This window comes from Monodelphis domestica, chromosome 7 (genome assembly GCF_027887165.1).
Source record: "Monodelphis domestica isolate mMonDom1 chromosome 7, mMonDom1.pri, whole genome shotgun sequence".
Classification (NCBI taxonomy): domain Eukaryota; kingdom Metazoa; phylum Chordata; class Mammalia; order Didelphimorphia; family Didelphidae; genus Monodelphis; species Monodelphis domestica.
In genome coordinates, this window is record NC_077233.1 from 290948623 (window position 1) to 290971722 (window position 23100).

The 23100-nt window shown below is 37.4% G+C and overlaps 1 protein-coding gene across 1 annotated transcript in view; it reads right to left on the minus strand.

Annotated features, from left to right (window-relative positions):
* SHC3 (SHC adaptor protein 3) overlaps positions 1-23100 on the minus strand; it is a 150521-nt gene that overhangs the window by 53551 nt on the left and 73870 nt on the right. Inside the window, exons 4-6 of the mRNA XM_001375787.4 lie at positions 19904-20023; positions 16490-16543; positions 13626-13677 (exon numbers count right to left, since the gene is read on the minus strand). Coding sequence (XP_001375824.2) covers positions 13626-13677; positions 16490-16543; positions 19904-20023 — 226 coding nt within the window. The remainder of the gene's footprint in view (positions 1-13625; positions 13678-16489; positions 16544-19903; positions 20024-23100) is intronic.

Genomic DNA, 23100 nt, shown 5'->3' on the forward strand with positions numbered 1-23100 from the left:
TGTCAAAGGGCTGATGAAGATGAATTTAAAGAAATGAACATGGTTAGCCCAGAGAAAAGAAGACTCAGGGGAAACATTATAGATGTATTACAGCATTTGAAAGACTGTCATAAAAAGGAAGGTTTTCTTTTGATCCCATAAGGTCATACTAAGAGTAATGGATGGAAAAAACAAAGAAGTAAATTTAGGCTTTATATTTTATTTCTTTAAAAACAACCTCCTAGAGTTATCCAAAAGCAGAATGGACTATCCAAAAGTAGAATGGACTATTTTTGAAAGAAAGTTTGTGGTTTGCCGTCTTTGGAAGTCTTGAAGTAGAGACTATATGATTTTTTCAGATATATTGAAATGGGAATTGTTCGGTTTAGGTTTGAATCAAAGAGAGAATAAGTGGAACCTGAGATCAGTTTAAGCATAATTTTTTTCACTTTATTTTTCTTTTTTCCAATATGACTAATATAGAAATGCTTTACATGATTTCACATGCATAACTAGTATCATATTTCTTAACAAATCAATGGATATGGAGGAGAGAGAGAATTTGGAATTCAAAAAAAATTTAATGAATATTAAAAATGAATAAATAAAAATTTTATTTTGTTATCAGGGGCCATCATATGGCCCCTAAGCAATAACAACAATAACAACAAACCCCCAACTAATTGTTGTAACAGAATGAAGCTATTAGAGAAAAAAGGGTTAAGAAAAGGGTAGTAACTACTACACTAGTCACCAGGACCCATACCACAAGTTGCCACTTTGGAATAGTAGAAAGAAAATATGGAATGATCCAGTGAAATGAGAGTTAATATTTTTAAAAAAGGAAAATGGATGAATCAATAATTCAGAAATGGATAGTTGTGATTTTTTCAACCAGATTTTAATTCTTATCTACCACATAGTAATAACTATTAGAAAAAATTCATTACATTATAAACCCTTTGAAGTAAACCAAGGAAACCAAGTAAAAATATCATGAGTTGATAAGCACATTCTGTAAATTACTCTATATTCTAAAGATCACATGGATTTTTCTCTAAGAGGCTTTCAATGGCTTCTGTCCAAGAGTAACACAATTTTGATCAAACCTAGTCAATTAATCACATGCACTACTGGTTGTTTGAAATATGCCTCAAAAGTGGTCACTTGAAGATCATAGTCAGTCTATTTCTTTATACTTAAATACAAATGATTAAGTAAAAAACATGATCTTAAAAACTAATTCAGTTTCCAGGATTGGAGTCAAGATGTCAGAATAATCCTCAGAAGCTCTGTGCCTCCATGAGAATCCTTTCCAATCAAGATTAAATTATAACCACAAAACAAATATAAGAGTGAAAGAACCAACAAGGAGATAAAATGAAACAACTTTCAAGTAAATAAAAACCCAAAAGGTAGGCAATGAGGGGAGAGAATAGCAGACCCAGCAAAAAAAAAAAAACTTTAGCAAGAAGGGAAGAGCAAGCCAAGAGGGAGCCACAACCCTCCAAATGACATCTGCAGTCTGAGGTTCAGGAACCTATGCTTGAGCCAACATCCAAATCCTGAGACCCTGCCTGAGTAAATAGAGGTACAAACCAACCTATACCCCTATAAATTTCAAACCTATGGAGAAATATATAGCCCCAGCCCAGGGAATTCCAGTCTAGGCTAGAGACAAGGACTTAATTCACACTTTGGGGTGAATGATAGTACTAAGTACTGATCTTTTTGCCTCCAGTTCAGGGCAAAGACAGGAGAATCAAGGACTGGATCAAGTACATACTAGAATCTGACCTGCCCTTGACCTGATCAAGATCAGAGTGAGATCAAAAGCTTGCATCTAAGCCTGAGGAAAGTCTTTAAGCTATCAGCATCTCAAGGCTCATCTGAATCAGCAGGGGGAGGGAGATTTCAGAGCTCTCAGCCCTCAAACAATCACATCATCCCCCCCCCCCAAGTCTACCTATAATTATATAGGAAAAATGAGCAAATAACAAAAAAAGCACCTAACGCTAAAGAATTTTTATGGAGACAGAGCAAGACACAGAAGGGGACAGTGAAAGCAAATGAAACACACCCAATATCCAAAAGAAAAATATGAATTGGACAGATATTCTGAAAGAACACAAAAAAACCTTCAAAAACCAATTGAGAAAGGCAGAGGAAAAATGGGGAAGAGAAATGAAAATGATGAAAGGAGAAAGGAAAGTGATGCAAGAAAAAAATTAAAGTAATGCAGGAAGAAATGGACCAATGGAAAAAGGAGAATCAAAAACTGACAGAGGAAAATCATTTCTTAAAAAAAAGTCTGAATTGACCATCTAGAAACTAATGATTTCTTGAGAAATCAAGAAATAATAAAGCAAAATCAGAGGAATGAAAAATAGAGGAAAACATGAACTATCTTATTGAAAAAACTGAGCTATGAAATAGATTTAGGATAGACAATTTGAGAATTTTTGGACTACCTGAAAGTCATGATCAAGAAAAAACCCTGGGTATCATATTACAAGAAACTAACAGAGATAACTGATCAGGGATTCTTGAACAAGAAAATAAAATTGAAATAGAGAGAATTCACAGATCACCTCCAGAAAGAGATCCTCAAATGACAACTTACAGGAATAAAATAGCTAAATTCAAGAGCCACCAAGCCAAGGAGAAAACACTACAAGCAGCCAGAAAGAAACCATTCAAATACCATAGAGCTACCATCAGGATCACACGGGATGTAGCAGCTTCTACATTAAAAGACTGAAAGGCAGGGAATGTGATATTCAGAAAGGCAAAAAAGATCTGGGTTTACCACCCAGAATTACCTATCCAGCAAAACAGAGTATATTCTTTCGGGGGGTTGGGGGTGGGGGGAATAGACATTCAATAACATAGAAGATTTCCAGGTATTCCTGAGGAATAAGCTAAATATAAACAAAAAAAAATTGAAATCCAAACATGAAACCCAAGAAAATCCCCAAAATGTGAATAAGAAAGAGAAAATTTAAGGGACTCTTTAAGGTCAAAATTTTTATGTCTACAAGAAAAGAGAATTTCTGTAATTCTCAAAAACTACCCTTGGTAGTAGAGTAGATAGAAGGAATTTATTCAGAAAGAGGATGGAGAAGAAAGCTGATTATGATGATATGACATAGATGTAAATATGATGATATGGAATGATATTTATGATGTGATATGTATGCAAATGAATGATATGCAAAAAAATTAATCAAGGGCTGAAAGAGAGGGTTGCACTGAGAGAAAAGTGAAAGGAGAGATAGAATGGGGTAAATTATATAACATAAAGAGACATGAAAAATCATTACAGAGAGAGGAGGATAAAGGTGGTGATGGGAAATGCTTAACCTTTACTCTCATCATAAAGGGCTCAGAGACAGTAAAACAAGTATACTCAGTGGGGTATAGAATTCTATATTACCCCATAGAGAAGAAGATGAGAGTAAGACAATGGAACATGGAGGTAATTGGAAGGAGGGGGATCTGGGGAGGGGAATGACAGAAAGCAAAATAATGGTGAGGAGAAACAGAGAGAAAGGAAATGAAGCAGGATTTAAAAGGCATAATATGATGAAGGGCAATACACAGTTAGTAATCATAATGCTTAATGTGGATAGGATGAACTCACCCATTAAATGGAAGCAGATAGCAGAGTGGATTAAAAACCAAAATCCTAGTATATGTTGTTTACAAGAAACAAATTTGAGGCAGGGGACACACAGAGATTCAAGGTAAAAGGATGGAGAAGAATTTATTATGCATCATCTAAAGTAAAAATAGCAGGATCATGATACCAGACAAAGCTAAAGTAGAATTTGATTTGATTAAAAGAGATAAGGAAGGAAATTACATTCTGTTAAAGGATGCTATAAATAATGAAGTAATATCATTACTAAACATTTACGAGCCAAATGACATAGCATCTAGATTTCTAAAGGAAAAATTACCTCTCAGAGGAAATAGATAGTAAAACCATATTAGCGGAGGATCTCAACCATCCTCTTTTAGAACTAGATAAATTGAACTAAACTATAAATAAGAAAGAAGTAAGGGAAGTGAAATGCTAGAAAAATTAGAGTTAATAGATATATGGAGAAAACAGAATAGGAATAAAAAGGAATATACCTTCTTCTCAGCAGTACATGGTACATATACAAAGACTGACCATGTATTAAGGCATAGAAATATTGCAAACAAATGCAGAAATAATAAATGCATCTTTTTCAGATCACAATGCCATAAAGATTATGCTTAACAAGGATGAAAAGGTAAATTTAAAATTAATTGGAAACTAAATAATTTAATTCTTCAAAACTGGTTGGTCAAAAAAGTAATCATAGAAACAATTACAGACTTTATTAAAGAGAATGACAATGAGAATATCAAGTAATATAAAAACCTATGGGATCCAGCCAAAGCAGTACTCAGGGGAAAATTTATATTTCTGATGCCTATGGCAACAAAATTGAGGATGAGATCAGTGAATTGGTCTTGCAACTTAAAAAATTAGAAAAAGAACAAACTAAAAATCCCCAGATAAAACCTAAGTTGTAAATTCTAAAAATTAAAAGAATTAATAAAACCAAAAGTAAAAGAACTATTGAACTAAAAAATAAGTCTAGGAGCTGGTACTTTGAAAAAACAAATAAAATTGAGTAACCTAATAAAAAAAGAAGATAATCAAATTAATAGTATCAAAGATGAAGAGGGTGATCTCATTTCTAATGAAGAGGAAATTAGAGTAATTATTAAGAACTATTTTACCCAATTATATGGCAATAAATATGACAATTTAGGTGAAATGGGTGAACATTTACAAAAATATAATACTTAAATAATCCCATCTCAGAAAAAGAAATTGAACAAGTCATCAAGGAACTTTCTAAGAAAAAATCCACAGAGCCAGATGGATAGATGGATTCACAAGTGAATTCTATTAAACACTTAAAGAAAAACTAATCCCAATACTATACAAATAATTTGACAAAATAAGCAAAGAAGTCTTACCAAATTATTTTTATGGCACAAATATGGTACTGATTCCAAATCCAGGCAGACCAAAAACAGAGAAAGTAAACTATAGGCCAATCTCCTTAATGAACACAGATGTAAAAATCCTAAATAAAATACTAGCAAAAAACAAACAAACAAACAAACAAAAAAAAAAACTACAGCAACTTATTACAAAGATTATCCACTATGACCAGGTGGTATATATACCAGGAATGCAAGGATGGTTAAATATTAGAAAAACCATCCACATAACTGACTATATCAATAATCAAACCAACAAAAACTACATGATTATTTCAATAAGGTACAGGAACCCTATTCTAATTGAATACACAAGAAAGTATAAGAATAGAAGGGCCATACTCAAAATAATAAATAGTATATATTTAAAACCATCAGCAAGGACCTTCTGCAATGGGGATAAGTTAGAAGCCTTCCTAATAAGATCAGCAGTGAAACAAGGATGTCCATTATTACCAGTATTATTTAATATTGTATTAGAAATGCTAGTGGTACCTAAAATAGGAAGGAACACCAGCACAACAGAGTTTACGATCGGTAATAAGTTGGGAGCTTGGTCTCAACTCCAGGGCAGAAAAGATTGATTGGACAGGAGATTAGTATACCTATCCATCTCTGTTTAGATCATTCCACCTTGGAAGCCTGAAAACCTACAGATGTCCAGACCTCATTCTAAAAATAGCTGCATGAAAATCCTGAAGCTTTAGATGGTTCTCCCTTCACCACAGGAGAAGAGCCTAATTTTAACATGAACTAAAAGTCAAGAAAATGACTGGGGAAATGAGCAAACCACAAAATAAGAACCTGACCATAGAAAATTATTATAATTACAGGAAAGATCAAAATATGAACTTAAATTCAAAATCAAAATTACTACATCCAAACCCTTAAGGAAAAAATTGGTCCCGGGTCCAAAAAAGAGTTTCTAGAAGAGCACAAAAAAAGGATTTAAAAAATGTAATGAGGAGTCAAAGAAAAATTGGGGAAATAAATGAGAATAATATAAGAAAATCATGAAAGTAGCCAATAACTTAGCAACAGTAACCAAAAAAAAAATCCTGATGAAAATTGCACATTAAATAAACAAAATAAGGCAAATGGGATATATATTTTAAAAAGAACAACAATCCACCAAAGAGAAAAATTTCTTAAAAAGCAAAATTGTGCAAATTGAAAAGATATACAAAAGTTCAATGAAGAAAAGAACCCCTTAAAAAGCAAAATTGGTCAAATAGCAAAGAAGATATAAATGCCCATTGAAGGAAAAATTTCTTAAAAACCAGAATTGGACAAGTAGAAACTAATGACTTGAGGAAAAAGCAAGAAACAATAAAACAAAATTAAATTTAAAAAAAATGTAAAATATCTCATTGGAAAAATAGTCAATATAAAATAATTGATCCAGGAGGGATAATTTGAGAATTATTGGACAGTCTGAAAGTCATGATAAAAAATAAAATATCCTAGACATTATCTTTCAAAAAATTATCAAGGAAAAGTGCCCTGATATTATTGAACCAGAGGGTAAAATAGAAATTGAAAGAATCCTATATTCATATTCTGAAAGATATCATCAAAAAAAGATTATAAGTTCCTTGTCTAATCTCTGTACTGCCCCAAGCAGAAGTCTCTTCACATAATAAATGAATGAACAAGTGGAAAAACATATTTACAATATGTAAAATTTTGTGTTAAGTACAGGAGATACAAAGTGCAGACCCTGCTCTCAAGATGCTCACATTTTAATAGAGGAGACAATACATAGGGAAGGTTTCATCTCCTAATCACAGGAAACACAGTCCAAAGCAGATAGTGATCTTTCTTCTTTAATATCACTTCTCCTAAAAAATAATAACTATTTCTTACTTTCAACTATTTGAAAGTGTCAAAGATAATGTTATTGAGAACTTTTTTCTGGATCTTTATTTGCTGTGGTTTCTGAGGAGATGGGGGCTTTTTAGAACCTGCAGAAGGATTACCCAATCTGTATGTCTATAGGGTTTGCTTGTAGAGATGATGGCTATGAGGTATTAATAGAATATTCATTGAGTTGTATTTTTGTGACTTGAAGGGCACCAAGGAAGCTCATCAGCCCAAAGACATCCCCCTTAAATTCCTGCTAAAGGTTTCTAAATTCTATCTCCCAGGAATCAAACCATGGGACTTAAAACAGGAATCATATTTAAAAATACAAATATTTTCAAGAGATACTTTTTTAAAATTTCTTCTCTGCCACTGACATTTTAACATAATAGAAGGTCGTCCTATGGAATATACACACACGATTCCTCTAAAACTTGTAGGGACATCGGATACTTAGAGGCTATTAAATCAACAAGCATTTATGAACCAACTACTGTATGCCAGACAATGTACTAAATACTTGTGTTTGAGATTATGAAGCATGAGTAGGAAAAGTCGGTGATTCAGTGGAGCTTTAGAATTCCTTAAAAATCAGAATTGGACAAGTGGAAACTGTCCTCTGATACTGCTTTTTCTATATGAAAAGTATAGCAAGTATCTTCGATGTCTCTGTGAAATGGTCTGGGATGGGTAGGTATCCTTTCTGAAAACCCAGAAAGTGCACTATGGGCACATGGCAGTTAGCACAAATATATTAGCAGAGAATGAAACTGAATATCAGACTTCTGACTAACTTGTGTGTTTCTTTTATAAGTGACCATCCTCAGGCGTATGTGTTTGGACCTGTCAGTAAGTGAATTTATCAAGTTATGTTATCAAGTAACTATTATCTTTTTGACACTCTGTTAAGCAATAGGAAACTAACAATAACAAAATTAATCTTAAGGAGTTAAAAATCTAATGGAAGAGTCAGTATGAGTATGCAAACAACTTCAACAATAACTGAGAAGAATATATAAACAAAAATATTAAAGATAAAGTGGAGATAATCAAGAGAAGGAAGGCACTAGAAATAAGGGATATCTTTTAGAAGGGGAAATTTTAGCAAGTATTAGAAAGATGCCATGGAGACCACAAGGCAAAGGGGGAATTTTCTAAGCACAGGAGTCAGGCAATAGATATGTACAGAGTTGGGAGAGGAAGTGTCTTGTGTGAAGACCAGCAAGGAGGCACGTATAACTGAATTATAGATTACATTGGGGAGGGGGAATCAGAGATTAAAGTATAAAAAGACTGGAGAGACTGGGTATAGGTAGCAAATAGCTTTGAATTTTTTGATTTTATATTTGATTTTGGCGTAAATAAGCTTTTAGTTTATTGAGTCGGGGGAGGCATATAGAGTGATCTGTGCTTTAGGAAGATCACTTTGACAGCTAAGTAGGGAATTATTCAGTGTAGGGAGAAACTTTTGGCAGGCAGGCCAACAAGCAGGCTAGCCATGAAGGATGTCACTTCAGAGTAGAGAAGAGAGTGATCGACAGCTCTTACAAAGGTAAAATTGGCAGGTCTTGGCAAAAGATTGGATATGGGAGGTGAAAGAGTGAGGAATAAAAAGATAATATCAAGGTTGCCAGACAGTGATTGGGAGGACAGTAATATCTTCAACAACAATAGAGAAGATCAGTGGTGGTGAAACTATGGCATAAGTGCCAAAGATGGCATGTGCATGAACGCGCGCACACACACACACACACACACACACACACACACACATATATAACAGGAAACTTGTGTGGAAATTGGTTATTTCATGTAATTTGTGGGGAAAAAAAACGCTTTAAAGTATTAAAGAGGAATAAAGTAAAAAAAAAAACAGAGATGTTCCGAAGAGTGGCAGGTTTGGACGTGTGGGACTGATCATTTCTATAGGACATTCAGTCTGATATTCAAACAGACAGAGATGGAAGATGAGCAGAGAGCTTTGGCCTGGATACGTATCTTCAAGAATCATTAGCATAGAAACAAAATTGGAGCCAAGGCAGTGGATGAGAGAACAAAGTGTGCCAGAGTAGGAAGAGGGCCGAGGACAGAGCCTGTCAAGTCTTTGCTAAACAAAGTATTTGTGGGTTCAGGAGCCGGATGAGAAAAATCATTCTGGGACTACGGGAGGGTCGAACCACCAGACGGACAGATCAGACACACAGATATCCTCTTGCTGGGTGGTGACAAAGTTTGATGATTTGGGGTATATACTTTATAGGGAAAGTGGCATACGCCAAGGGATTAGGGAAACCTTTCACAGGATGCATTGATTTAGAATCTTGAAGCCCAGAGACTACATTTCCCACAATCCCCCTTTCCTTTGCCTGTCATGCCTCATTGGTTAATTTGGTATTCAGTTTCACTTCCTCTGCACTGGTGCTCTCTCCCAAAAGTTTCTTCTCTGGCTGGACCTCAGCCTGGAGGAAGGGAGGTGCTGGTTAGGTTTTTTATTTGTTTGTTTTTACTTTCTCTTTGCTCTAAGTTAATAAATAGTATTAAAATAGTACTTGGACTGTAGACTATTAATCGTTACAAGGAACAATAGTTAGTAATGATTTATAAGATGGAGAATATGGATTTGGATTACTTCAGTGGCTCTAAGCAGAGTTTTCAATCCAACATGTCAATGTATTACCCAGTTTTGCATAGAACTCTGTACGTTCTCTCCCAGAGCTCCTGGACCAGTCATTTTCTTGGCAGCACATCTAGTACTTGGAGAGGTGTAGAAGTTGGCTTTTCTCGTGCGAGGAAGAAGACTGTCCTTTGCAATTCCTAAGCCATGACTGATTTTATTGGACCTACTCTCACTACTAGGAGCTACCAGAACCCCTGGGACACCAGTGGTGAATGGCATGGCCTGGGTGGAGATCCAGCAAGGGAGATTTTTAAATTGGCAGAAAGAGACCAGAAAAGAATAGTTTCATGAAAACCCAGAGAAGATGGCGCCAAGGAAAACAGGTGATTGACAGTATCAAAAGCTTCATAGAAGTAGAAATGTTTTTTAAGCTTCCTAGATGGAAAGAAGGGTGAGAACTGAAAAGGGGGCATTAGATTTGCTGAGTAAGAGATTGTGGTAACTTTGGAGAAAGCAGCTCCAGTGGGATGAATGGGTGGATCAGGTAGACTTGTTGAGACTGAACAAGGCAGGGACTGTCTATAGACGGCATAAACAATAACCGGTAGATAAGGAGAAACTGAAACTAGTGAGAGTTGGAATTACAAAGGGGGATACGCTGCAGAAAACAGAATGGATGGGATCACTCGTCCTTGTAGAAGGATTTGCCTTGACAAAAGGGGGCATTTCATCAGGTGAGGCAGGGATGAAGGCAGAGCTAGTCGAAGCAGACATCTGGAAGATTTAAGTGGAGGAGGAGAGAAAAGGGAAGCTCTTGGCAAATTCCCTCAACTTCTTTCGATGAAAGAGGAGGCGAGGCTCCCAGGAGCAGCGTCGCTATAGACGGGTGACAAGGGATGGAAAGGACTAGAAAAGAAGTGTCGAATGCCAGGAAGTTGATGCATGCAGCATAAACTTGCAGCAGTGGGGGCCCAGTTGAGGTTATGTCAAGTACATCTGTCATGGGTCACTGCGCGTGGCGTCATCCTTTTCTCCAGCTTTATTTCGTATTACGTAAGTAAAAGAGAAGCAGTGGATGATGGGAGCCACCCGAGAATGAGGCTAGCAGACCCGGCCCTCCTCTGCCCTTTGTGTCTTCCCAAGGGAGTACCAGAGCCCAGCCCCCACTTGGTGTGGATGTTAGGCAGCTCCGGCAATCTCTCACTTTCTGAAAGTAGAGGCAGTTCATTGTCTGCTTTTTGGAGAACAGAATAAACAGGACTTTGAAATGCGCAGGAATTGACTGCGAGTGACCCAGGGCTTGGTAGAGAACCTCTAGTTACTGCCTGCCTACTCGGAGTTAAAGACTTGAAGCCACTTTCTTCCTGGCTCTGCCTAGCCGTCTTCCTCACAATACTGCACTACCTGAGGGTCTTCTATATCTTTCTGTCTGTCTGTAAAGACAGATGTGTACACATACAGATATAGATTCACAGAGGCAGCTACTTTACAGCAATTTATTCAACGTCAACCTATGATCCACTTAAGAATAAAAACAATAGATGGCAGCTGGGTAGCTCAGTGGATGGAGAGTCAGACCCAGAGATGGGAGGTCCTGAGTTAAAATCTGGCCTCAGACACTTCCCCGTTGTGTGACCCTGGGCGAGTCACTTGACCCCCATTGCCTAGCCCTTACTGCTTTTCTGCCTGAGAACAATACCCAGTCCTGATTCTAAGATGGAAGATAAGGGTTTATTAAAGAAATAAAAAACAACAAATGCTACTTTTGAAGGAAGCACAAGGATGCTCAGCATAGACTGTTATTTGTGATGTTTCTGTTGATACTTTAGACAAACGAAGCTATTAATCAGTTGCCATAGCAGGGGACCCAAATAGGATAAAAGCTGCTTTAGGCATACTTAACCTACTGGCCAAGTGGAAATATATGGCAGTCAAGGCCAACATCAGTTTAGAATATAAACTTGTTTGAAAAATCTTGGACAAAAGATGGCAAAAGATCAGCAATAACGATGTTTCATAAAGTGCTGAGAAACGGTACAGAGAAAAGCAAGTCCAAACACATTTTGTGAGAGATTCCTGAGCAAAGTCATTCCTCTGGCATTCCAGGATACAAATAGGCTGTCCGTTAATTAACAAACACCTACTATGTGCCAGGCACTGTGCTAAGTGCTGGAGAGCAAAGAAAAGTAAAAGATGGCCCCAAGGACCCGTCTGAAAGGGAGGAAGGCAACGGTCAAAGAGCTGTAGATTTCAAACTAGATGCAGGACAAGTGCAAAATGATCACCAGAAGGAAGCCAGGAAGGGGGCCCCAGAAAGGATTCCTGTAGAAGGTGAAATGTCAGCTGGCACTTGACAGAAGCTAGGGAAGCTAAGAGGCGGAGATGGGGAGGAAGAGCATTTCACCTAAGGGGGAATGGCCACTGGAAATGCCTAATGCTGGGAATAAGAAGGAAGCAAAGAGTATACGGCAGGTGGGGAGAGGTGTTAGGAAAGCAGGAGAAGACTGGAAGGAAAGGGAGCTTCGAATGCCAAAGAGGCTGTTCTATTTGATCCTAGAAGTAAAAGGGAGCCACTAGTAAAGGGTCTGTAGTATCAGAGGGGAAAAGAGGGCATGTTCAAGAAATAAGATTTTAGGAATATAGAATCAGCAGCCTTTGGCAAGGGATCAACAGGCCATTAGTCTGATCTGTGAGTCTAGAGGTTCAAAAAGAAGTCAACCAAGGTCGTTTAGTCCACGTGAGATCACTGAGAGAGAAGAGAAGACGAAGTAGAAGAAAGACAACAAACAGGCAAAAGATGTAAAAGCTACACATTTTTCATAACAAACTCTGAACTCTAATTTCATGTTTCTGTAAGAGGCGCTGAAGACATTTTGGAATGGTGAGAGCAGCTGAACTATAAGGAAATGGTCTGTCCTGGACACGGCACAATTTTGAGGCTTGAGGGATCGTTTCTCAAGGAAACTGAAGGTAGATAAGCTATTAAAGACATGGGAAAACATCTCAGACCCTATTATTACTCAACCAATCCACATGCTTCCTTTCCCATCTTTATACAATTGTATGAGAATCATTTATATTTGCATAATAGAATTCTTGATGTAGAAACCAAGAAAAATTTTGCAAGTATTATATCAGAAAAAAGCCCATTTTTACTATCACAATTGACTGAAGGATAAAAAGAATACAAACGGTACAATTTTACTTATTGCCTATAGACTTTAAAAAGCATCTTATTTGTCAACACACCTAGATATTTGCTTTATGAAGCTGCTCTTTAACAAAATTTCTACCAGGCATATATTAGCATTATACAAGATTAACGGAAAGCTATGATAGATAAAATATCGGCTGTAAGCTCTCTGATCATCATTACCAAGCGAGGCACAAACTATGAAGAAATACGCTCCTAAAGCATCCGCTAGACTCCAGGCTGAAGGATCTACTACGTAGCCCTGCAGATGTTGCTATGTGTGGATGTCACTGTACTGAATGGGTCTAGTCAAGCACTGTGAATTCAAAGGAAAACTGGCGATCAATCAACCCCAGCACAACGAGGGAACTTGTTGAGGGAGCCTTATGGGAAACACAAGCAAAAATGGAGAGGCTTGAACAAACTGCCATCTAGATCCAAATTGGAGAAATCACAAATCAGCTGCAGGGCAGGTTCATTGAAGGTACTTTAAAACAAATTATGTAACTCTGCTACATGGCCAATATACCATTTTGTCATAAAACTTGAATTCCTTCAAACCAGAACTACTTTGATTTGTTATCATGAAATAAAAGGAATCTATGAGTGACCCAAGCATTATTTTGTCATTAACACACAAAACGTATTCATGAAGATAAAAGGTGGTGAAAAGTTCATTTTTAAAATAAACAAAACAAACCATCTAGAGCACAAAGAGATTTTTAAAAATTAACTCAGAGATCCAAGTCTCTCAACTCTCATGCCTGCTAAGGGCCATGCAAGGAGATAATGTTGATTACTAGAGTTGGCTGTCAACAATCCTTATTTGCAGAAAAAAATCCATTTGAAATGAATACTGGACATACGGTGTGTGGTATTAACAATGTTTAGAGGGGGAAAAGCAAAGTATCACAAGCAACTTACCTCTATGATTAACAGGGTCCTTAGCTACATAGGCAACATGATCTGTTGTATCCTGGAAGAAAAGAAAAGAAAAGAAAAGAGAAGAGAAGAGAAGAGAAGAGAAGAGAAGAGAAGAGAAGAGAAGAGAAGAGAAGAGAAGAGAAGAGAAGAGAAGAGAAGAGAAGAGAAGAGAAGAGAAGAGAAGAGAAGAGAAGAGAAGAGAAGAGAAGAGAAGAGAAGAGAAGAGAAGAGAAGAGAAGAGAAGAGAAGAGAGCAATTTCAATAAAAGGTGGGGAGAGAAAAGAAAGAGGAAGGAAGACATTTCCCTGCAAAGGGCATTTTTTTCCTTGAATAATTAAATTGATTTAGGGTTCAGCTGGCAAATTTTTCCCATCTCCCTTTTATGCAGCTCCTTTCACAAATGTCACTGTTGAATGAAGCATTCTTGTTTCCTAGACCTGAAAGTGCTTTGTTCCTTGAAGTTTGCACTCAACAGGAAGAGAGGACATAATTCAAGGAAGACTCCCAGCAACATGAATTTGGGAGTATTAGGCAGGCAGGAATATATTCTAACCCCCAATGAAACAATTAAAATATTCTTTGGATAAGCCAATAGTGTTTCCAGGACCCACTAAGGTGGTGACAAGGACATAAGAATCAATTCAAAAATGAATTATTGTAACTTATTGCAGCTCCTGCCTCCATCCTATCCCACTCTGGAGGGGCCCCTCCCAGCACCAGCGTGTCCCATTTGATGGGTCACCTTTCTCGTATTCCTCTCGCTTTCTTCCTCAGGTATCTCCAGGGTAAGTAAATCGGTTCCCTTTGGGGACTGACAAATACAAACCCAAGGCCTATTGCTTTCAGGACTGGCTAGCCTGCCTCGTTCTTCTGCAAAGCCACTTTTCATCCCAGCAACGGAATCTGACGCTGCCTATCTCCACTCGATTCTCAATCACGGAAGAGTTGATCTGGAAGTCTACCAGCCTACTTGTCCTCCCTTCTGAATGAACCTTTTCACTGATCATCAGTCCAGCAAGAATAATGGAGATGTGATGAGAAAAGCACAATTCCAATCGGATGATGCTGTTTTATTACAATGTACCACAACAGGTGTGAGAGGGATGGAAGCTAACAGCTACACGATATCTGAATTAATATCCCCACGGCTCCTACAATCATAGACGTTTAGACATGAAGGAATGTTCAATATAATCTAGTCCAGCCTTTCCAGTTTCCTCAGAGGAAAGTGAAGCCCAACGAACTAGGTGGTACGCCGTTAAATCTGAATGATGAGCAAAGTGTCTTAGTGGAAGTCCAATGGGCTGCTACTCCGACGTGCTGCATTGATTACAGGCATCTTCATAAAGGCCACTGCAGACTCTATAGCTAGGAGACTCCCTCTCGACTCTAGCAGACAGATGGAGAACAGTCGAGTCTCACTTGGGTCTGGCTATACGTAAACTTTTTAAAATATCATCTTGTAACAAGGGTCGGATGAAGCCAAACTTCCCAGCATGCGGTGTGGACAAGCCTTGCTGAGCAGTGGGTGATTGTAAGAAGTCTGTCCTGGGGACACACGGAATCAGGAAGGCAATGAAAGTCATCGAAAGTAAGAAGAGTACAAAAGTACCCATCAGACACTCAAGACCAGAGAAGGGCAAATAGTGGTCCCATCTTCCAAAAAAGGAAAAAGAACACGGTATGAAAAAACGCCTAGGCCAATCAGTTTGGCTTCAAATTGGGGGGATGCTAGAATGGATTACGAGAAACAATCGTTTGTGGGCATCTAGACAGGAAAACGGGGATTACAAAGAGTAAATAGAATTTTATCCAGAACAAGTCATGCCACCTGATCTCACTTCTCTTCGACAGTTATTGAACTAGCACAATAAGATGTGCACACTGCATTTGTCTAGACTCCAGCACAGCATTAAGCCTTTCTTGATCTTCTTATGGAGAAGTTAGAGATATGCTAACAAGTGCTGCTTCCTTCTCAGTTTCCACATGCAGCTGATGTGGCTGAAGACGTACAAAAAGGCTCTCACGCTTAGAATGGGTTCATTAGATCAGTGGTGAATCTGCAATCAAAGTGGGAGACTCTCCACTTTCCACTGGCTTCCCCAGGGAGGGGCTTTTCTGACTGCATAGAAACTCCGTGGAGTTATTTCTCCCTCCTTTTAAAATGAAGAGGGACCCAGACTCCCAACAAACTCTTTCACTGGTGACGACCCCAACCAATAACAGATTTCCTATGGAACAGAGGAGGGACAGAATGCAGAGGTGGGAGATGGGAGTGAATTTGGATGAAAAAATGGAAAACTCAAGCCCATATCGTTGTGACTGGGGGCATTCATATCTCCTGTTCTTTCCCTACCCAGTTGGATTGGAGATGTGGCTTTGTTTTTCTTCTTTTTCCTCTTTTGGAATACGTTATTACTGTAGTCTATGAAAGCCAGGAGAAGTGATGCAGAAGAAGGGGAGTGTGGCCCTGCCAAAAGGGTCAAATAACGTCTTGGTCTATAGATCTTCTATGATAGTACAGCTTATAAATGAAAAGAGTAGAATCATTCTATCGCTAGCGACTCTTTGGAATCACTCAAATAAGTCTTTCCAAACTCTTATCTGTTTTCTATTAAGTCAAAGACAATTCTTCTAGGACCTTTGACTCTTCAGCTCAGGCCTTTGAATCAGATTCAAGAATATCGATAATTGAGTTCCACCCCCAAAAAAAGAAAAAGGAAAAATAGCCAATAAGTATCTTATCAAAACAATAAGGATCCTATGACATTTGGTCTTCTTTTTAGTGACAATAAAATACAACTTATAAAGGAATTCATGTTCTCCATCAATCTCAGAAAGAAGAAGAATAAAAATAAGCTTACCGGATCCCCTCCAGAGGCAAAAGAAATAGACTGCATGTGATGATTTGCTATAATCTGTTAGAGACAAGAAATTAAACATTATTTTCAAAGTCACTGAGAACCGATATATGATGGGGAAAAAAGTCAAAATCTGTTTGATTGCCTAAGAAATTCTACAAATCTAAAAAAATGAAAAAAGTTGAACTTCCAGAATGACAGACTCAAACTATGTTACCATAATGTCATTCTTTATTAATTAGTAATGGCACAATGAGCTCCAAAGTTATTCTGAGGGTCGGTCTACACTTGGGATACCTAGGAGCCCCCTTCTCAAATAATATTACAGTGATTACCACCTTGGGTAATCCGGTGGGTCTGTACTCCTAATAATATAGTCCACGAGCCCCCATCAATGTGCATTCTCTCTTTACATTAGCAATCTTCTAGCTGATAATTAGCTTTTAGTGAGACATCTACTAAGATGGCAAATAAAAGCAGAAGCTACAAATCATTGCTTCCATCAATAGGAGATGCACGCTCCCACACATATACATATCATGCCCGGGAAGAGACGATACAAACTTTGAGTTGAGTATTAGTGAAACACACTTGGAAGGAGCATATACGTGTGCCAAGACAAATCATATTCCAGAAATATATGGCCTAGAAGTCCTTGCTCTTGTTCAGTCCTTCTTCTCTGTAGAATAATCTCAATTGCCAGTGCCAATAGCACTCTCTTGAGTTCATAGCCAGCTCCTTTCTCTACCAGAGAAGGGCTCAACCATAAACCCGAGAAGCTACTTTTTCTTCGGATAGACGACCTTTTTGTACATATCTTCCTGGAGTGGATGTCTCTACTCCCTTAATTATAACCATTAACTCTCTCAAATGGCTCGATGGGGCGTCTCCCACTGAACAAGTTTCTGGTAGACAGACAAGAGAAATCTCCTCCTCTAACCCACTGGGTTTCCTCCAAAAGGACTCCAAAGTCTGTACCCCCCAAAATTCATAAACTGACTGCATGGACTGTGCCCATCTTCTGCCAGGCAGGAGGACTGCTCCCTCTCAGAGGATAAGAGTATAGATACATTCTGGGCTTTCTGGGTTGGGAGTAGAGTGATCAAAGAACAGTTGTGAGTCCTGATAAGAGCATTGGAACAGAACTCATTAAGCATTCTGTCAATCTATGTCAGACCTCCTTCAAACATTAGTTTAAAGAACTGAGGAAAGAGAAGTATTGATATCTAGTCATGTCATTCATGACCAATCCTGAACACCTTCTATACTAGTCATAACTGTTTTCATTTGGTAAGTGAAGTGGGAATGAGGATGGAAAGAGGGTAGAGAAATATGATGGGGATATACTCTGTTTACCATGGGTAATGATTTGATGCATTGATTCAGGAGAATTAATCAGTTCTTTGAAGGCTAAATACGAGTATAACTGCAAAATTATGCTAAATATCTACAGGATTTAAAAATGCCAAAAATAGGGAATGCCCTTTAGGTCATAATCTACAAAATTCATAAGTTAATGTTTTCCATTTGGGCACATATTGCTTAAAGTTCAATCTGACAGGATTGAAACCAAGAAACTGAAGGATAATTACAGCTAACTATTACATACACATATCTTCTTTGCCACACAGAAATTCATTTAGTAAATGTTAGAGAAATTCCTCCTCCTATGAACAAAAAAGTAATTTCACATTTCAACATATAATCAATAAATAAAATGGCATGTTCAAGTCTAATTACTCAAATTTACAAAGAGCTAAATCAATTGTACAAAAAATCAAGCCATTCCCCTATTGAAAAATGGGCAAGGGACACGAATAGGCAGTTTTCAGATAAAGAAATCAAAACTATTAATAAGCACATGAAAAAGTGCTCTAAATCTTTAATAATCAGAGAAATGCACATCAAACAACTCTGAGGTATCACCTCACACCTAGCAGATTGGCCAACATGACAGCAAAGGAAAGTAATAAATGCTGGAGGGGATGTGGCAAAGTGGGGACATTAATTCATTGCTGGTGGAGTTGTGAATTGATCCAACCATTCTGGAGGGCAATTTGGAACTATGCCCAAAGGGCAATAAAAGACTGTCTGCCCTTTGATCCAGCCATAGCACTGCTGGGTTTGTACCCCAAAGCAATAATAAGGAAAAAAACTTGTACAAGAATATTCATTTACTTGTACAAGAATATTCATAGCTGTGCTTTTTGTGGTGGCCCAAAACTGGAAAATGAGGGGATGCCCTTCAATTGGGGAATGGCTGAGCACACTGTGGTATATGCTGGTGATGGAATACTATTGTGCTCAAAGGAATAATAAAGTGGAGGAATTCCATGGAGACTGGAACAACCTCCAGGAAGTGATGCAGAGCGAGAGGAGCAGAACCAGGAGAACATTGTACACAGAGACTGAGACACTGTGGTACTATTGATGTAATGGACTTCTCCATTAGTGGCAATGCAGTGATCTGAACAACTTGGAGGGATCTACGAGAACAAACCACTATCCACATTCAGAGGACAAACTGTGGGAGCAGAAACACTGAAGAAAAGCAACTGCTTGACTACAGGGGTTGAGGGGATATGACTGAGGAGAGACTCTAAATGAACACTCTAGTGCAAATACCAACATGGAAATGGGTTCTGATCAAGGACACATGTAAAACCCAGTGGAATTGCATTTTGGCTGCAGGAAGGGGAGGGAGAGGGAAAGAATATGATTCTTGTAACCAAGGAATAATGTTCTAAATTGACTAAATAAAATTTTCAAAAAAAAAAAGAATCACAGGTACAAAAAACTGCTCATACCTTTTATTAACCTACCTGTAGCTATTCATAAGAGGATAATTTGATTAAAATTATATTATATTATCATATTATAATATATCATATGTATCATATATCATTATAATATATCATAATACAATAGATAGATATCATGTCTATTATATCAGAAAAATTTTATACTAATTTGTACTAATTTATGAAATTGATACGTATGTACATAAATATAGATATATATTCACATACACATATACACATATATTCATATATACAAGAAGCTAAATGGTGCAATGAATAGAATGCCAGACTTCCCTCATGAGTTCAAATCTTGCCTGACACTTACTAGCTATATGACCCTGGGGAAGTCACTTAACCATGGTTGCTTCAGTTTCCTTGTCTATAAAATGAGCTGGAGGAGGAAAAACAAACCACTCCAGTACCTTAATCAAAAAACTCCTAATGGGGTCCTGAAAAGTTGGGCATGACAAAAATGACTGGACAACAACAAAAACATACATGCACATATATGTATATACATATGTATATTTATAGAAACCATTATAAAATGTCTGAATAAACTATAAATTTACTGGACTTTCAGCAGTAGAAATCAAAAAGAAATCAAAACACACACCTGTTTCGAATAAGGTATCATCAAGTTTAGGCTAGTGGTTGATATATTCAAGGTGATGTTCATCCCTGCAAACTGTAGGTTGCTCTTTCCTAGGATATTGGATAGGATTTTCCGTGGTGGCTGTAAAATCAAGCAATAATATTTTAGATTTTTTCCCGTTTATGACTACCCCAATGAAGGATCTTCCGGCTGGTATCTACTCCACAATATCTAGAAATATATTAAAGCTGAAGTCTATTCTTAACATGATCAAGATTTGATCATGTCTGTAGGTTTAAGTTTCATCAAAAAAATTAACAGAAATATTATTTGTTATAAGCAAATATACCAAACTCAAATGAAAAAATTCAATAAGTTAAAAAACAAAAACTCTACAATCAATAAAAAAATTCTTTAGAGAAAGTAACAAAATAGATATTTAGTTATTCAAGTTTTTAAATAGAAAGAAGGAAATTATTATCAAAATAAAATGATCAAAAAAATAAAATCACTACAGAGGATATAGTTTTTAATTATTAGAATCAAAATTACTTGCCAGCAAAACTAAGACTACCAGAGAAATAGAATTATCTATAGATATACAAAACACCCAAAATTAACATAACATGAGCATTTAATCCAGTTTAGGAAAGAACTACTAGGAGGAGAGAGAAACTCTGAGGCAGATGGATTTACAACTAAATTGTATGAACTTAAAAAAAAATTAATGGGGAGGTGGAGTCAACATGGCAGCGTAGAGGCAGTGGAAGTTCAGACCTCTGAACTTCCTCATCGATCAAAAACCAAATGCTCCTAAGGGACTGAAAACGAAACCTAACAACAGGACAGAGCCAAGGAACCCTCCTGCAGGACTCAACTTAAAAGGTAAGCCTTCCCAAAACCCTGAATTCGAGAAAACTTGGTTTAAGGGGAAAGAAGAAGGAAGGTTCCAGGACCCCTCCCCCACCCACAGTACTGAGCTTCCAGCACTGGCTGGAACCTCTGGGCAGGCAAGGGTGCTAGTCTGAAGGGAGTACCTTATGGGCAAAGCTGTGCCAGGATCAGGGATCCAAATATGGGTGGCTGGGAAGAAGCTCGAGGAGAAGCACTGAAGAGTATGCCTAATGACAGCAGTAGAGACACTGCATATTGCCCCACCCCCCTTCATCATCTGCAGTGGGGATACACTAGAAGCCTTCCCAATAAGATCAGGAGTGAAACAAGGATGCCCATTATCACTCCTACTATTTAACATTGTACTAGAAACACTAGCAGTAGCAATTAGAGAAGAAAAGAAATTGAAGGTATTAAACTAGGCAATGAGGAGACCAAGCTATCACTCTTTGTGGATATGATGGTCTACTTAAAGAGTCCTAGAGAATCAACTAAAAAGCTAGTGGAAATAATCAACAACTTACGTGAAGTCACAGGATACAAAATAAACCCACATAAGTCATCAGCATTTCTATATATCTCTAACCCACTTCAGCAGCAAGAATTAGAAAGTGATATACCATTTAAAATCACTCTAGACAATATAAAATACTTGGGAATCTATCTGCCGAGACAAACACAGGAACTATATGAACACAACTACAAAACACTTTCCACACAACTAAAACTAGATCTAAACAATTGGAAAAGCATTGGTTGCTCATGGGTAGGATGAGCTAACATAATAAAAATGGCAATCCTACCCAAATTAATTTAATTATTTAGTGCCATATCCATTGAACTACCAAAAAACTTTACTGAATTAGAAAAAACCATAACAAAGTTCATTTGGAAGAACAAAAGATCAAGGCTATTCAGGGAAATAATGAAAACAAAATGCAAATGAAGGTGGCATTGCAGTCCCAGATTTCAAACTATACTATAAAGTAGTGGTCATCAAAACAATATGGTACTGGCTAAGAAACAGATAGGAGGATCAGTGGAATAATGACCTTAGCAAGACAGTCTATGATAAGACCAAAGATCCCAGCTTTTGGGACCAAAACCCACAATTTGATAAAAACTGCTGGGAAAATTGGAAGACAGTGTGGGAGCGATTAGATCTGGATCAACATCTCACCCTACACCAAGATAAACTCAGAATTGGTGAATGACTTGAATATAAAGAAGGAAACTATAAGCAAATTAGGTGAACACAGAATAGTATACATGTCAGATTTTTGGGAAAAGAAAGACTTTAAAACCAAGCAAGAGCTGGAAAAAAATCACAAAATGTAAAATCAGTAATTTTTATTACATCAAATTCAAAAGTTTTTATACAAACAAAACAAATGCAACCAAAATTAGAAGGGAAGCAACAAATTGGGAAACAATCTTCATAACAAAAACATCTGACAAAGGTCTAATTACTCAAATTTATAAAGAGCTAAACTAATTGTACAAAAAATCAACCCATTCTCCAATTGATAAATGGGCAAGGAACATGAACAGGCAGTTCTCAGCCAAAGAAATCAAAACTATTAATAAGCACATGAAAAAAAATGTTCTAAATATCTTATAATCAGAGAGATAAAAATCAAAACAACTCTGAGGTACTACCTCATACCTAGTAGATTGGCTAACATGACAGCAATGAAAAGTAATAAATGTTGGAGGGAATGTGGCAGTCGGGACATTTATGCATTGCTGGTGGAGTTGTGAATTGATCCAGCCATTCTGGAGGGCAATTTGGAACTATGCCCAAAGGGCACTGAAAGACCATCTGCCCTTTGATCCAGCCATAGCACTGCTGGGTTTATACCCCAAAAAGATAATAAGGGAAATGACATGTACAAGAATATTCATAGCTGCGCTCTTTGTGGTGGCAAAAAAATTGGGAAATGAGGGGATGCCCTTCAATTGGGGAATGGCTGAACACATTGTGGTATATGTTGCTGATGGAATACTATTGTGCTCAAAGGAATAATAAAGTGGAGAAATTCCATAGGAACTGGAATGACCTCCAGGAATTGATGTAAAGCAAAAGGAGCAGAACCAGGAGAACATTGTACATAGAGACTAATATACTGTGGTACAATCGAATGTAATGTACTTCTCCATTAGTGGCAATGCAGTGATCATGAACAACTTGGTGGAATCTATGAGAAAAAAAAAAACAAAACATTATCCATATTCAGAGGAAAAACTGTGGGAGTAGAAACACAGAAGAAAAACAACTGCTTGAATACACGGGTTGAGGGGATATGGCTGGGAATGTAGACTCT